At 40.2% G+C, this 16,018-nt stretch overlaps 4 protein-coding genes across 4 annotated transcripts; 2 read left to right on the forward strand and 2 right to left on the reverse strand.

Annotated features, from left to right (window-relative positions):
* The first annotated feature begins 2,824 nt into the window (after nt 1-2,824).
* Nucleotides 2,825-4,330, forward strand: LOC145453641 (small ribosomal subunit protein uS7m-like). Its single transcript, XM_080331613.1, has one exon. It carries the CDS (start codon nt 2,979-2,981, stop codon nt 3,675-3,677), a length of 699 nt encoding a protein of 232 aa, XP_080187739.1. The 5' UTR covers nt 2,825-2,978; the 3' UTR covers nt 3,678-4,330.
* Nucleotides 4,331-4,364: 34 nt separating this feature from the next.
* Nucleotides 4,365-5,764, forward strand: LOC145453640 (NFATC2-interacting protein-like). Its single transcript, XM_080331612.1, has one exon. The coding sequence runs from the start codon at nt 4,365-4,367 to the stop codon at nt 5,310-5,312; it is 948 nt and encodes a 315-aa protein (XP_080187738.1). The 3' UTR covers nt 5,313-5,764.
* Nucleotides 5,765-7,909: 2,145 nt separating this feature from the next.
* Nucleotides 7,910-10,208, reverse strand: LOC145453639 (uncharacterized). The gene is made up of 2 exons (XM_080331611.1): nt 9,994-10,208; nt 7,910-9,475 (listed from the first exon to the last, which is right to left on the reverse strand). Exons 1-2 carry the CDS (start codon nt 10,039-10,041, stop codon nt 8,432-8,434), a joined length of 1,092 nt encoding a protein of 363 aa, XP_080187737.1. The 5' UTR covers nt 10,042-10,208; the 3' UTR covers nt 7,910-8,431.
* Nucleotides 10,209-11,946: 1,738 nt separating this feature from the next.
* Nucleotides 11,947-13,826, reverse strand: LOC145453642 (uncharacterized). The gene is made up of 4 exons (XM_080331614.1): nt 13,664-13,826; nt 13,534-13,574; nt 12,430-12,559; nt 11,947-12,146 (listed from the first exon to the last, which is right to left on the reverse strand). Exons 1-4 carry the CDS (start codon nt 13,745-13,747, stop codon nt 12,045-12,047), a joined length of 357 nt encoding a protein of 118 aa, XP_080187740.1. The 5' UTR covers nt 13,748-13,826; the 3' UTR covers nt 11,947-12,044.
* Between the last annotated feature and the right edge of the window lie 2,192 nt (nt 13,827-16,018).

Here is a 16,018-nt window from a genome sequence, read left to right on the forward strand (position 1 = left end):
GTCATTTAGGCGCCCATGGACAATTAAACCTATATGTATTTTGAAGGCTATATGTAACGAAGTTTTCGGTGTTAATTTGCTCTGAATACTCATTAAGGATATGTCCTATCACCGCATCATCTACTGCGAAGCCATTTTTCTCTAGCGCCCCCCACACCGCCCCCCTGAGCCCAGCGCCCCCCATGTCGCCCCCTGAGCGTTTCCGCCCCCTTCAAAATCGCCAGCGCCCCATAGGGGGCGCTGGGGGCAAGGTTAAGAACCACTGAGTTAATGTATAGGTAGCCAGCGAATTGTGGTTATTCGACCAATCAATTAGATGGATATAAAGGATACATCGTTGCATAATATAATAAATGTAGCAGGCGTATGGGATCGATCTACTGTATAACTTGTTTATGTGGTAATATCGGTAGCAAGTATAGAAACCCGTTTTACACTCTGATCAATATCAATATAGCAATTATTAGTCAGAGGCCGAATACATTGTCCGGTCTGAAGTAGACCGTTATCAGGCGTGGGCTAATATGCCGTAATGAATCCAATCCTTTTCGTCTCGTGGAACCCTATGGCCGATATTTAAGCTAAATCCTCACCCCAACCTCATAAGAAATAGTTGCCCGGTCATCACTGACAAGGTGCTTTTCCACGCACAACCATTTGTTGACTGAGCAATATGCCAATTACAAAAACATATTCAGATATGCCCAAACTATGTCGAATGCGGACCTCATTACACTTTGGTAAAGTACCGCGGGCTATTGCCGTACCAATTATTTACCACTAGATGTACTGTTATTTAGAAAAAAACTAAATCAAAAGAAATTGGGTCGTCATCTTCCGTTGTGGCATCATTGCGCTAGATTTGGCCTGTTTTTTTACCGGTCGGGTAGCAGCAGACACGAAAAATAAATCACCAAGTTCTCTTGCGAGAGTCTTGAGTTGAATCGATGAATTCCGTATGTTTTTTCACGTCAACTCAAATGTTGGCTTCAAAAAGGTAATCATTTGCATCAGCGGCCTTGTGCTGAATTCGGCTTGACCTTTACCGGTTGGTAGCAAATTGGTCAAGAGAGTCCAACGAAATCGTCTCGCGAGCCTCACTTTATCAGGGGATGGAATTTCTACGGAGAGCATTTAAACATACATTTAGCTAAAATTGGCCAAATGAAATATGCAATTGTAAAGAACTTGTTTCATACGATTTTGGGCAGCAAGGGGCGGAAATACCAAAGGGGGTGGCTGGGGAGCGAAAATGTACCGTGAGATATATTAAATTACCACGGGAAAATGCACTCGAAAACGGTTTATTTTGCATATGATGCGAAAGTTGACTAAAAATAGACCAACTCAACGGAAAGTTGATGCGGAAAACGGTTTTCCGTGCACCCTACTCGGTTAAATGATCTTTTTTTTAGTAAAATCACCAGCGATTGCGCATATATGTCAAGTGGCGTAGCATCCTCTGGGCGGTTCTGGCTCTGCAAGGGGGAGTCCAAATGTTAGGGGATGATGATGAAATTTGTGTCGACCTTTATAAGGGGGCGATGAGTCGAAAAGGTTGGGAGCCACTGGCCTAAATCATTCCTCAAAGACAGACAATGTAGAACACGAGGATATTCGGCTCTTAACAAACCACGGCAATAATGCGTTTTCAGTCTCTAATAGTTCAGTGTTTCGTAACCGGTGCTCCCAGGGAACCCTTTGGGCTCCCTGAGTCAATCTTTTGGAATTCCAGTTCTATCTCCAATATTTATAAGCTCCGTTTGTTATTCCAAGCATTTGGTAACACGCGGTTGCTTTTTAGCCCAACAAAATGATTTCACTTCCAAATGTGAATACTTGTTATTCTGAACTGGTATTTGAAAATAAGGAACAGCAGCGAAGTCACAATAATTCTCAAAAATAGTCATTAGGCCTATGATGTTTTAGTTTTGTTTGAAAATCATATTTTAATGGTTTTATTCTTTCGACACTATGTCTATGCACTTGTTTTGTGCTAGTATAGTATTCGATACGCATTGGTGGTTCCCGAAGGCTTCCAGATTAGCAGTAGTTGTAAAAGTTCCGATATATGTGGTGACCCGGCAGTTTAGAACCACTGGCTTACAGCGATCAGTGATGAGCGGATATTGCTTTCTGAGAATCCGAATCCGTCCGACAGCTCCAGTCTCTGAGGAAATCCGTCCGAATCCGAACAATTTCAACCAAAATCCATGCGAATCCGCGTCCTGGATCCGAAAAATCGGAATCGAATAACTTTTCCGAAGAATCCTAATTGTACATCTGATCAGCGTAGTCTTTACAAAGACCAAGGTCATAGGGTTAGCGGATTTATACTTGCTTGGACCTTCGACAGAACAACTCTAGAGTGATAACATTCCTATTACAACGTGTTTACTGTCGTGTTCGGTTGTCGAGCGGACGATTTCTTGTTTTGACTTGAAATCAAAAGTCACGTCTGGTCAGAACTATCCAAAAATATCCGAAGCAGAAGTTACAACTGTCCAAAAATATCCGAAACAATGTAGGCCCAGGCAATAGAATCCGAATCCGATCCGACTGTCTCAAAATTGTTCAAAATCCGGTCCGATGCTCATCAATAATAGTGATGTGAGTAAGAGGCGTGCACTGAAGCAGCAATCGAAGGAGCAGAAAAGCAGCAACGTAGTTGATCCACTGTTCAATTTAGTGGAATAGAGAATCGAAATACGTTACGTACTATTCAAACTTATGATTGGCAAATAATTATTGACGATGCGTGAGTTGTGAAGTCGTTATATATTGACGGATACGTGTGTGTGAGTACCCATCACACAATCTAGATGAGCCTCGTAGTAGAATAGGGAATTGCCGTTTTGGTAGTAGTGTTGTGTTTTGAAAGTGCATTTTCATAGTCTTTAGCGTACCAATCTTTAGTTGAGATATCGGCGATACACACAGAAACGTAGTGCATCTGCTATCGTTGAACCAACGGAATCATGTTAAGGGCATGGAATCGAATTGCCCGAATCAACCAGCATCGCATTTTTCAGTGGGATTTATGCTCCATTAGTTCAAGCCCCGTCTCCAACACGGTATGGAAGGAGGAAGAAGTGGCCCCAGTGCCGGATCGCGCTTATTATTATCATAATCGCCCAGAAGAAGGAGACTCCATGTACACAGTTAATGTCCGAGCTGCCCCATCGCGTTATTACTATTCTATTTTTCACAAACCTCTGACGGAAAAGTTCACAAGATACATCCTGAAGAAAGGACGGGGCGATTTGGCCGACGAAATAATGTGCGACACCATGCGCAGGATAAAAATCAAACAGTTGACCAAGTATCATAATGCACCGAGTGAAGCTGATCGAGACGATATTGAATTGAATCCTTATGTCATATTCGATAAAGCTATGAGCAATATTCTGCCTACATTAGGGTTAAAGACTTCCACTAGAGCGGCGACAGTGTTTCATATACCAGTACCAATAGCAGACGAAGCGAAATTTTTTATGGCATCACGATGGGTACTGGACTACTGTCGAGGCCGCAGGCCTAAAACTCCTTTATCTGAAAGATTAGCGAATGAGTTCCTACTGGCGTACAATAATGAAGGTAATGCCGTCAAAAAGAAGCAGGACCTTAACCGGCAAGTGCTAGCGAACAGAGCGTACATGCACATCGGTTGGAAGTAATGACAAACTTCTACTGTTGCACACTGAACAGTATAGCTGCTGTACGGAATAGTGAACTCATTCGTCCAACTTAATAGGTCTTTTGAGGATTCTTTCTATGTGGAGAATAAGGGAACTGTAAGTGTATGGATATCCTCAACATTATGGCAACCTACATTCAAAATGCATACCCATTGTGATATGTTGATTAGCAATATATGTGATAATCTTGAGCTACTGGTTTATAGCACTGGGCATACTCTGATATGTGGATAGATTGATTGAATGCAAGTGTGTTGAATGTTGACACATGTGTAATGTGTGTGCCCTATGTTTAGATCCCTTTCAGCTGTTTTTTCAATCTCCGGTTAGCGTATTCCAGTCCCGCATATGTATAGTTCATCATTGGTCATTCGTAATTAATACTTGAATGGTTGAAGTATTGGCTACTCAGGTGTGCCAACTAGCTTGACAATTGATTGCTGCACTCGTAAATATTCAATGCCATGCACATTTCAGTTCACTGCTATTTGTACAGTCCTTTGTGCTGTTGAGTCGATTCAACGGTGCCAATTCAAATTGTTAGGCATCAGCTATATTCTCACTGCATGCGACCTCCCAATTTTGCAACGAGCAGGTCTACTTCGTCATCATGCATGATTCGATTCCAGAAATTTATCTCTTGTCTACATACTTTTCGACGCGCACATGTCATCATCCAGTGACAGCGAAGCTGAAGTCGTCCCGGTGAAAAGAATCCGGAGAAGGCGCCCGGTCCCAGCCGATGGCCTAGGTCACGAAAGCGCCAAGGTTAATCTCTATTCACGCAAAATATTGCCCCAACTGAATGCGGCTATGACAGCAAGCCCAATAAAGCTTGATATGGACGATGAGGACAGTAAATATGCTCCATTCAGCATCACTTCAAAAGAGGCTTCTCCCATCAACGTATCAAGCGACGAGTCCCCCGAGCCCAGGCAAGGCAATGGTATTGTGTGCAGTCTTGTTGAAGACATCCCACCAACCCCGCCTCCAGCTTTTGTACCAGAGACCAGACGTGGAAGGGGTTCATGCAAGGCAAAGAGACTTCTGAGCGAAGTATCATCCGTACTCACACAAGTATCAAACCTTGATGCATCGTCAGACTCTATAACCATAGAAGAGGTTGTAGAACAAGCCAAAGAGACCGTGGTCAAAGTTCGGATACGCGGAAGATTACGAAGATTTCCTATCGTTGAAATGCACACGTTTGATGACATGTTCGAAAAACTTGCCAAGGAAGAAAAAGTGGAGAAAGCAAGACTCCTAATAACATTAGGCGATAAAAGAATATTTCCCAGCGACACACCACATGGTGTTCAACTGACTATAGCGGACATACTAGAGTGTGTCGTTGCGCATAGACGCTTAGCTCCTCATGTTACCGACACCATAAAAATTCAAATGCAGGGACAATTCGAAAGAAGAAAGGTGCCTTACACTATGGGTAAGGATGAGCCACTTCGCGAAATTATGTTGGAATATGCCAACCAAAATAGTACAGACTTAAAAAACTTGACGTTCTTGTTCGATGGCGAAAATCTAGATCCAAATAGTACTCCGAAATCGCTAGACCTCGATAATGGGGACTGCATTGATGTTGTGCTGCGGACGTGAAACAATATTATCATTTCATGATCTAGGTAATTTTTTTTCTGCATTTGGTACGCGCCAGAGCCTCAACGTTCTGTGACTTCATTATTCAATTTCGAATAGCAGGATCATTAATGAAGTCTTCATACCACTTCAGATTACTCCATTATAGTAGGGCAGGGGTGGCCGACCTTTTTGCCATTCACGGCCGCATTTTGACTACCGTACTCAATTAGCCCACGACCGCATTCCAGGGCATAGTCGTAATGAACTACAGGTGGATGTCCATGTTCGACTGATTTATTTAATAATGTGGGCTTTCTATAGGCCTACTCACCGAAATCGCGAGTGGGCACTGGTCATGTTATGGGAGTGTGTAAATTGTCGCACGAGGTTTTTTCAGATTTAGCCTACTAGTGAATTTCGTGATTAATATTAGTAGTTTTACATATTACTATTTATCCTTTCTCAGCCCATGAATGTTATTAGTCACTTTGTTGCATGCTGTTATTTCTTGACCTCCCACCAGGATTGTCGGTATAGTGAGGTGTACACGATTCTGAGTTAGTATTTCAATATGGGGCGCATCATTTTCTTCTGCTGTTCGAATCATATGGGGCTCTATTTACAAACGGTCCTGCTATATTAAAATCAAAAAATTAAGGCATATTGAATCGTGCGCAGCACGAAGAAAATTTCAATATTAATTAAAATCCATCAAGAAATCGGGACTCAATTCGTTACTTCAAATTACATGTCGACTTCCGCCAACACATACTAAGTGAATTATATGTCCACGGCCGCAGGTTGGTCACCCCTGTTGTATGTGTAGGGTTACCATATGTCCTCTGCTTTATAACCATAACCTGAAGCGAACATTAGGGTTACCTACCATGTCTTTTTGGATTTGTCCTCTTTTTCAGGAAATCGAAAATGTCCGCAGAGGACGCCTAAATTTCCTCCATTTTGAAAATCATTCCTCTATAGCAGTGGTCGGGAACAATGGCTCGCGAGCCATATATGGCTCTTTTGGGTATAAGATATGACTATTTGACAAATTTTTAATTTTGTACTCAATTTGATCGATATTGCAGAAACATGTTAGTAAATTTTCTTAACGGCCAGAATAATTATTCTCGTAGCAGACATGGGGACGCCTACATGACAATCTGCTTTTCAAATACGCATTGTCTTCTTGATCTACACTGCGAAATGAACTGCCTTGGAAGTGACATTCCAATTACAAATCCAAATTACGAAAAACGCTTCGCTATCCATGTCCAAATTGATAAGTAGCTTTCTAGTAGGCTACTGTCGTTAAAATGCAAGCGTGTAGTGCAACGTGTATGTCACCGCTTAATTGAAAAGTTTATTTTCGGAAACAGTGCTATAGTTGCACTAGATTAATATAAGATATTACAAATACTGAGCAATTTACGATGAATTGCGATATCGCAGGATGATTAGTAGCCTACGTGTTTTACAGAGAAAATATGGCGCACACGACGAATACCATGTAGTGAGTTTGAATTAGTACGACCATGACGTCACGAATTTTCAATTGTAACGTAACAACTGATTGACAAGTATGGCTCTTTGGGAGTTGAAATGGAAAATATAAGGCTAACAGCATGGCTCTTCAGACGAAAAAGGTTCCCGACCACTGCTTTGACAACTAGGGTAATGGACAGGCTGAACTAAAAAAAGCGCGGTAAATGACCCGAAACCTATAATGTGGACGTTCTAGTGAATCATTCGGGATTAAGACTGGAAAAATCGTTAAAAAGTGGGTGATCCGGGAGTCGAAGCGGAAAGAGGATTTTTTTTAGTCTACACTAGATATCTAGTAAAACTTTTAGAATCAGCAGTTTTCTAGTCCGGTAATGATCCGTAAAAAGAGTTCTTGCCAGTTTCCAAAATATGGTACTCTAATTATAGGCTCTTCACTTTTCACAGCAGGGTCAGTGATGAATGTGAGTAATGGTGTTCATTTAAAAGTAGCCAACTTCTACTTTTTCAAGTACGCTTTGCCTATTTGCGATACTTACTCAAGTGGTTATATTTTAAACTTGGCAAAACTACTTGTTTTCTATAATTTTGATTTCGTGAAGTACGTTTGCATCGCGTAGGCCTACTTTATTTCTGACCTCTGCATAGTAGTACATCATATGAGTTTTTTCATAACATAATTAATACAGCAGGCTTCACTGATGCAAACTATTTCGTGAAATACAAAGATATATTACTTGGCTACGGAGTCGTAATTTCCATCGTCGAACAGTGTTGAAAAAAGGGTCAATTGTTCAATAACATGCAACATTACCCATAGACATTTTACCAATCACCTGGAACTCCAGATTTATATTGTTGATGATACTGTTTTAGGACACCAAATCCATCAAGAACTGTTCATGTTGAATTGTTCATAGTATTGTATGACACCCAATCCAACTACAGTTTACTGCTATTTACAGCTTTTTTCAACTGAATAGAAATCCTAAAAGAAGGCTCCTCGTCCTCTTTGCAGATGCCATTTATCTTATAGTGTAGTAGCTAGCTAGCTTATGGTACAATAACGAATTCTGTGTTCGAATGATAAGGGTTGCCAGAAAACTCTCAAGTCTCTATGTCCGAAAGACATTTATTGAAATACCTAGTGATAGTCTGTGCCAACTGCTTTAAAAAGAGCCAAATATTGAAAACTAGAGGCCAAACAGATTTTTTTGCAACATCTGCCTCTAAAAACAGCAAAATTTGTGAGATTTTGCGGCCAATCTGGTAACCCGGTGTTCACGCAAGGCTGGTGAAATTACCCAGCCATTATCGTATCGAAAACCTGCATAGCCCATAAGCCTATAGGCTATAACCCGCGACATATTCAAAATTAAGTATGGAATGCATTACTACTTAATCATAGTTCGTAGACGACATTCTTCAATGATGACTCGCTGTGCATGTTATTGTGAATAAAAAATTTCCAGTCATTTTCCATCTTATACGATCATCTTATCTCAGAATATTCCACCGTGCATAAGCAGTCTCCATGCAACCAATATTGACCATATTTTCCGACTCCATATGTCGTATCACTGTGACATATCACCACACTCTGCTGGGAACCCATCGGTACGTGTTTCGCAACTCTACCATCCATATTTCGACTGTGTCTGTTGGCGCGTCTGCCGGTTTTGCGCCCACGTATTTTTCAGTTCCAATTCGCGAGCTTTCGCTTGCTGAATAAGATACGGCAACTGGTGCTTCTTTTTCATCATACCGCCCGGAACGTTGACTTTCGTACGGTCCAAACCCTTCTCTTCGGATATGGTTTTAAGAAGCATCTCTTTGCCGCCCCTGAGCGCGTCTTCTTCGTGGAAATCGATAAAATTCATTTCTTCGTTTCTGTTCCGTTTGCCCTGCAGACGGAGCATTTCCTGCGCGTTTTCTGTGATGTTGGAGTCCCAGCTTGATTGCGGAGGTGGAATTGAGTTTGCGTATGGAACTTGCGACTCCCAACCTAGTGTAGCTTGAGGGATGACATCGTTCGGCGTGTATTCTACGTCTGGTGCGAGTTCCATTGCCATAGCGGGATTTTTTAACGGTTCGATCTCAGGCAACTGCACTTCAGCAATTTGTTTTTCATCTAGCTTGTCTACGTAACTGAAAAACCCAGATGGTTCTTCGTCATCTTCATCATTGGCTTCCTCTTTCGAAGTGTTTTGATTCATAAGGAGTTTGGCGGCTGCCGCTTTGCTTCGCTTACGTATTTCTGAGATAGATAGAACGGCTGATATAGTTTTAGAATCTTTGAAGTTTTTAGTGTCTGTCTTTTCTTTAGTTTCGGTAACGCTTTCCTTTTTGGGTAATGTTGTATCGCTCTTGAACTGATACAGGGGTACTTCCGTTTTCGATTTCCTGCCAGTAGCCGGGGCGTTGACAGGAGCGGGCAGTTTTGCAAAGAGACCCGACCTGGGCTTGCTTTCGGCCGGTGCAGTCTTGGCTTTTTTTGAGGGACCGCTATCGTCGTCAGAGTCCGAGTCTATCTGAGGAATTTCCGGCGCTCGTATCTGTATTGAGATTTTTCTTGACTTTTGCGACGCCGTCTCGAGTAGTTTTTCTGGAAGGAATTTTTTGCGAGCATTCTTTTCCAATTTCAGCTTGTTATCCACAGAATTTGAACAATTTTCGTTCTGCAACAGACAAGTATTATTACCGATGTCTTAACTGAAAGACGACGGGTTCTATTAAAGAAGGAACCAAAACTGCTACATTGCTGCGATTGAGTTAATCTTTGATGGACTTGAGGACGACAAAACAGTTCTGATGGTAGAGTAGCGTTCTATAGCTCATAAAATTGCTACAGTATTACTATTACACACTACATACATAAGAACTAACAAATCATTAAGTCGGGGATTTTCAACTTGACGACAGTAGTATAGAAGAGCATGAGAATAGCAGTAGCCCCTCTTATGTAATCTCGGTTCATTTTTGAAATAAATCCAGCGTCATGGGAGAGTTTCTCGCGTGACAGGGCCGACTTTGCGGCGTGACAAATGGGTTTACTGATTTCAAATGATTGTCCTAAGTCGGTGACAGGAGATCAGATGCTTTTGTATGACTTCTTGTTTGATTGCCTTCTCAAATTTGAAAATGTAGAAGTGCCGTACTTCTACAGAGTCTAGTCGTAATACAATGACAAGCTTACCGAATCATCCTCTTCAGAGCTACTGGCGTCATATCCGACGAGAGACATGCCTGTTGAGTAATCAAATACGAAGAACTACAAGTCAATATTCTACTCGTACTCCTTAATTCGATACACACGATTTTGCTATTGTTTATTTCAGGCAAGGCCTCCTTTTTATGTATATGTCAGCCATTGTCACACGTATCATAAATCTGAAGTACCAAAATCGCATCATAGCCTTTCCAAGCCTTCATGGCTATGATTGCACTATCACCTCGAATCAATGAGTTATACTATACATTCTATAGTTATACTATAATAATAAATTAGCTAAACCTTATACCCAACTGTTTTAGCAGCTCGCAATAACTAATTGATAAGTCGCATCGTGTTATCAACTGGCGACACATGCCACTTTTTTTATGACTTTTTTTGTATCTTTCTTTTACTTTTCATTCAGTGTGCATGTCTTCTCCTTCTGTTTAAATCGCCTAGGCCAGGTATGGGTCTGATTTCGAACACTACTCCAAGTCGTTTCTACGCCTTCCTATCTTTCATTGTTTCGCAGTGTTGTGGAGTATTGAAATAATGAAATTTTTAGCAATGCAATGTCACTAGCTCATTTTTGATCCGCTGTGAAGTAGTTTTGGTAGGCCAAGTAGCTACAGGGGACTACACATAAACATGCTTGCACTAGATTAGTTTGACTTGAACTTATGTATTTTTGTCAAAATTCTGCAAATCTAGTGCTTTTTCTTGGAAAAATACATTTGCGGGCGCTAGATACTTAAAATTATAGAAATTAAACGCGGCGACGACCTAAACGACCTATTTTGCAGCTTCGTTCTGCTTCGCTGAGGCTGGAGAATTGTTTTGCGTAGGCGACAGTAGGATTTCTGGCAACCCAAAAGCTATCTTCCCGAGCGCAGAAATTACTGAATCTAGTCTTGATTGAAAGCTACCGTTGCACCGATTCCGAAAATATAAATTAAAATATTGATCAGGCACTGATCCACCTAGAATCTGTCCTCCAAGTCTGAAATATCGGCATTGTTCAGAACAATCGGGTAATCGCGACACAATGGCCATAACAATGATCCGTTGCGACTCTCCGATTGTTCGAACAATGCCGAATTGCCGATATTTCAGACTTGGAGGACGGATTCGTGGTGGACCGTGGAAAAACTAGAAAAACACTGAGTTTATGATTATCGAATGTAAGCATTTGATAGTATGATGTTACAACGACTTCTACGTCCTTCATTCGGGTTGGATAGATATTATATTTACGAGATATTGTTTCACTTTTAAGCAGACATAATTTTTTTATGGGACCGTAATAATTGTCAATATTGTCAGTCATGGTTGAAAGATTGCAGAAAACGTGACGAATTATTTATTTTCCAAGTCTCCTCATGTCGTTATTGGTGTCAATCAATGCATTCCCCACATTGTTTATGAATAATAGTTTTGGCTCAAAACTAGAGTATTTTCTATCGAGCTGACAAAAGTCTAGTATTTTTTCACGAACCTCAAGTGACAACACTGCAAAAAGTGGACATGAAAAGTATCCCGTAATCGAAGTGGACTACTTCTCACTACTCGAAAGTTTAGCCTACTATCGGAGGTTGCTTTTATACAGAAGCCTGCAGTCACACAATGTTCTCTGCGGGCCGCACGTTAATTGCTAACCTAATATGGGAGTAGCGCTTGGCTATATTTACCCAAAGTTTTGCATCACCTATAAATCATTTTCCTATGCATATCAATCAGAAGAAAGGCACTGATAGTTCACCACGCTGCTCTGGGATGAATATTCTACCTCTCGTATTTCACGTGAAGATAACCTCCGCCAATAGCGTATATGCAGGCCAACTTGGACATGGTAATTCTTCACGAAAATCACACTTGCTAAGAACGGTAGGGCTGCACGCAACGCCACTCATCTCAAAAAAGCGTCAGCCCGCCAAATGTTTCGTTGATATGTAATTGGAATTCGGAAAAAACTGATACTTAAAATAAATGAGGCATTGTCAACATGATGCAAGACTGGAAGCGCAGAACTCCTTTCACGTTCTTTTGATATAAAATGCTTTTCCTTGGCGTTGCAATTCGTCTTCGTGTTGTAGGTGCTCTGTTTCTAATAGATCTTGCAATGCTGCTCGACGAACCTGATTTAAAAAACGGCCTATTTTCCGATATATTCACATACCATTTTTTTGCCAACGGTATGCGTGTGTAGTTAAATTCCACTCTAATATACCAGGCACGTTACAACACCAGCCATGGGCATTGTCACTCAAATTATTTATCACTCAAATGACATTCCTTTGCATTGTCACTCAAATGAGCGTTCAGAAACACACGAGGTATCGTTTGTTTAGATTAGTTTTCTAATTTTAGGGATTGTAGTGCGCTGGACAAAAGATACAGATCACAATGCAGAATACACACCATTACAGCAGCGGTATTGCTATATTGCAACTCAGACTTCATTTCTTTCAAATCCAACTTATACCTCTTCTTCAAACTTGCTTCCTCGAGATTTTCAGACCATTCAGCGTTTAGGTTAGCTTCAACATCACTAAAATTTGAATATCATTACGTTAGAGGTTGCATAATGTTTGTTAAAATGTTAGTGTTTTGTGTTATAGTCACCATGAAAATGCATGAGCTAACTGTATCATGTAAATCTGAACACAGTATTAGTAAGAGTAACAGTATCAGTAACAAATGCCAAGCAAACCACTCGTAACATAAGATCTAAACTTTGTGGGATATGTGTCGGAATCTTTGATAACTCAAACCTTCCATTATGATAATCGCCGATCTGGCAACAGGATCCATGTGGAATATGCTCACAGGATTTCACATATGTGACTTCACACCATACCAGTAGTGAAACACACCATACCAGTAGTGAAAATTTAAAGTTAATTCTACTATAATGATATATATATGCTGCACAGTGTACGGGAGTTCAACATTATGCCAACTACGTGAACATTGGTTTAAGTTGGTATATGCAACAGAATTATACCAATGTATACCAATAATTGATATAGCAGTAAAGTGGCACAACTCATAAGTAATTTATATAACCAATATTAATTGAAAAATAGAAGAACTTGTGTTAGGCACGCCTAATAAATCAGGTAAGGCATAATAAAATGTGCCACAGCCCACAACATCATGAATGATGAGATAATTTTACAGAATATAATTTTGTTGACACATAGTGCTGTAATTCGCATTTGAGCCAACTGATTTATGAGATGACACTATGAATAAATAGTATACTTTCACTTTGGTACAGTACCGTACGAATTTTCATGTCATCAAGTTTTATTTAAGAAATTGATTATAAATCACTAAAAAGTATAATATGTGGATAAATGTACATATATTTATGCTATGTTGTAAACTGTAACGAAATTGCATTGCATCACGTATCAAAAAATCATGCCGACTGTTCCAGTTCTGGTACAACAATATGGTACAATGTACATTGCACAGACTGTATGGTACAAACCCTACAAACAATGTCCTCAAACTTACTTTTTAACATCTTTTATTTGTTGCGCAATGAATTCATCTTTCTGAAAATAATATTTTAAGGTACGATAAACATATGCAATATTCGTATTAGTACTATCAATCATTAGCACTATCCAGCTATGGTACTTACAATGATACGTTGCTGCTGCCTTTCGAGAGATTTCGCAAGCGTTTGTCCTAAATTTTCTGTTTCAAATCGTAAAGTGGTGGTCATGTCGCTGCTCCAAAGAATACACGGCACGTTACATCAGCAAACTACTTACGAGAAAGCTAAGTGCAACTTGCAAGCAGATCAACTCATTCTGTTTATTCAACGCCAGTCAAGCATTTCGGTTTCCATGGACGGAATGGTGGTAGCAGAGAGCAATGGTAACACGTACTATCGATTGTAAAAATTTATGCTATGGTTCTGTAGTTGGCAAGTATTGTCTCCATACTTTCTTCAGTCACGGAATCCTTGCCGAATGGCTTCAATTTAACGGACCCATTACATACAAAATAAACTGACGCTATTCCATAATTTTGTAAAACTTAGGCTTACCAATTTATCGCCTTACTACCGTAAGCATCGAATTTTGCGAGTTGATGAGCTATATCGCTTCGAAGTATCAAAAGTTGTTCACAAATATTTTTCCAATAGTCTGCCTCCTGTGTTTGATGACTTTTTCATACCTGCTAAAAATGTCCATTCCCATTACACGAGATCCTCGTCAAAGGGAAATATCTACTTACCCCCACCCAATAGCAACCTAACTAAGAGATCTGTCGACTACTCGGGACCTATCATTTGGAATGCATTACCACCACATATCCGTGAATTGCCTTATGATAGATTCAAAAAAGCCCTACTTGATCACCTCTTATCGTTACACTAACACTGTTGCCCTACCTCGCCCAGACATTGCTTCATTGATCATTTGCTACCATCGTTTAATTTTTCTTCTATTTTATTTTTTTAACTACTGTAACTTTTTTTACAGCCAGACTGTTTAGAGTCAAGTGTACCTGTTTGATGCTGGTGTGATCAGACTAGATGACCCTCACGGTCTTATCGATCATTCCTATCTAATACCGAATACTGTGCATGCTTATTTCCTGTACCACCACCACTGCCGAGTGTTATGTATTTTGGTTTGATGAAAAATAAAGACTCTCTCTCTCTCTCTCTCTCTTACCATATTTTGGAAATCTAAAAATAGGACACTTTTTCAGAAATCTGAGACTTGCAAAACCGGAGAAAAATTCTCAAAAATCGCTGAATTTCTCCCACTTTGTGATCGGTTGACTAAAAAAAAAGTCAACTTTCCGCTCAGAGCTCAAAATACCGTTTTTCTCTCCACATTGCTAGGTGGATGACTAAAAAAAAAGGTCAACTTTTCGCTCAGAGCTCAAATCGCCGTTTTTAACTCCGAAATACCCGCCGGGGCGTCACTTCTATCCTAATTTGCGGCATATATCACTTGCATTTTGATCTAAATGTGACCTAAATTTTCAAAAAAGAGGACAAAGGGGCGTCCTCCAAGGACACTTTCAAAAAAGTCAAAAAGAGGACAAATCCTCTTAAAAGAGGACGTATGGTAACCCTAGTCAAACGGCGCATTAAACAACAATAGGTGGTGGCTTTGCTCTCCATTAAGTTAATGAATGAACTTCGTAGTTGTCACGCCTACTTTTTGCTTCCAGCCATTTCATATGCTAGTTCATATATTTACAGAACTTCAATGGAATTATTTTAGTCCTATTGGTGGAAAAAACAATTTGATCGACACCTTGGTTCACTGGGCGCTGATGATTTGCTCTGAGGATAAATTGAATTCGGAACTTATATTAACTATAGGCTACATTCGCAAAATTTGCATACCTCAGAAAATCGCTCACTGTCTATGTTCATATTCTTATCTCAAATTGCGATTCATGAGTCACCCCCCTGTCGACATTTATTTGAAGATAACAAAGTTGAGCAACGCGCATAATAATAATGATATAATTATTCTAGCCTATTTATTCGATTTTCTGCGCTTGGGTAGTGTGATCCTCACGCAATATCTATTTGACATGAGCATCATTGTCATTCCAAAATGTATGTAGCTTGTGTCGGACCGACGCTACGATATTCGCCTGCTTCCAACACGCATTGTAAATATAACTTCATGAAATCTGGTAATCTCAGATCAATGAATGGGCACTGGGCAGGGAGTAGGGAAACCCTGATGTTGGCTATAATGAAGCTTATAGTGTGTGTCACCAACAGATTTGCGGGGGGAAATGACATTTGATCCGCTGTAGCGAATGAATGTATAGTGACGTGAAATTATAATACAAGATATTTTCTAATGCAGTGGTTTCAAACCGGTAGGGAATTCCCACTTGTGTGGATTTTGGGGGTTTCTGGTTGGGAATAGACTCACTTGTAAAAAAATTATCTTCATTATTAACTTCGAACGTCTGCATGAAATGCCCACCGTATCTCTATTATTTCTTAGCT

This window comes from Botryllus schlosseri, chromosome 13 (assembly GCF_051294905.1).
Source record: "Botryllus schlosseri isolate E-star chromosome 13, Bs_hap1, whole genome shotgun sequence".
Taxonomy (NCBI): Eukaryota; Metazoa; Chordata; class Ascidiacea; order Stolidobranchia; family Styelidae; genus Botryllus; species Botryllus schlosseri.

Coding starts and splice junctions, on each gene's coding strand:
- LOC145453641 (XM_080331613.1), top strand. CDS start 2,979: ATGTTAAGGGCATGGAATCGAATTGCCCGAATCAACCAGCATCGCATT.
- LOC145453639 (XM_080331611.1), bottom strand. CDS start 10,041: ATGTCTCTCGTCGGATATGACGCCAGTAGCTCTGAAGAGGATGATTCG. Junction 9,476..9,993: donor GCTCTGAAGAGGATGATTCG/GTAAGCTTGTCA, acceptor TGTCTGTTGCAG/AACGAAAATTGTTCAAATTC.
- LOC145453642 (XM_080331614.1), bottom strand. CDS start 13,747: ATGACCACCACTTTACGATTTGAAACAGAAAATTTAGGACAAACGCTT. Junction 13,575..13,663: donor GGCAGCAGCAACGTATCATT/GTAAGTACCATA, acceptor TATTATTTTCAG/AAAGATGAATTCATTGCGCA. Junction 12,147..12,429: donor GCAATACCGCTGCTGTAATG/GTGTGTATTCTG, acceptor TTTTTAAATCAG/GTTCGTCGAGCAGCATTGCA.
- LOC145453640 (XM_080331612.1), top strand. CDS start 4,365: ATGTCATCATCCAGTGACAGCGAAGCTGAAGTCGTCCCGGTGAAAAGA.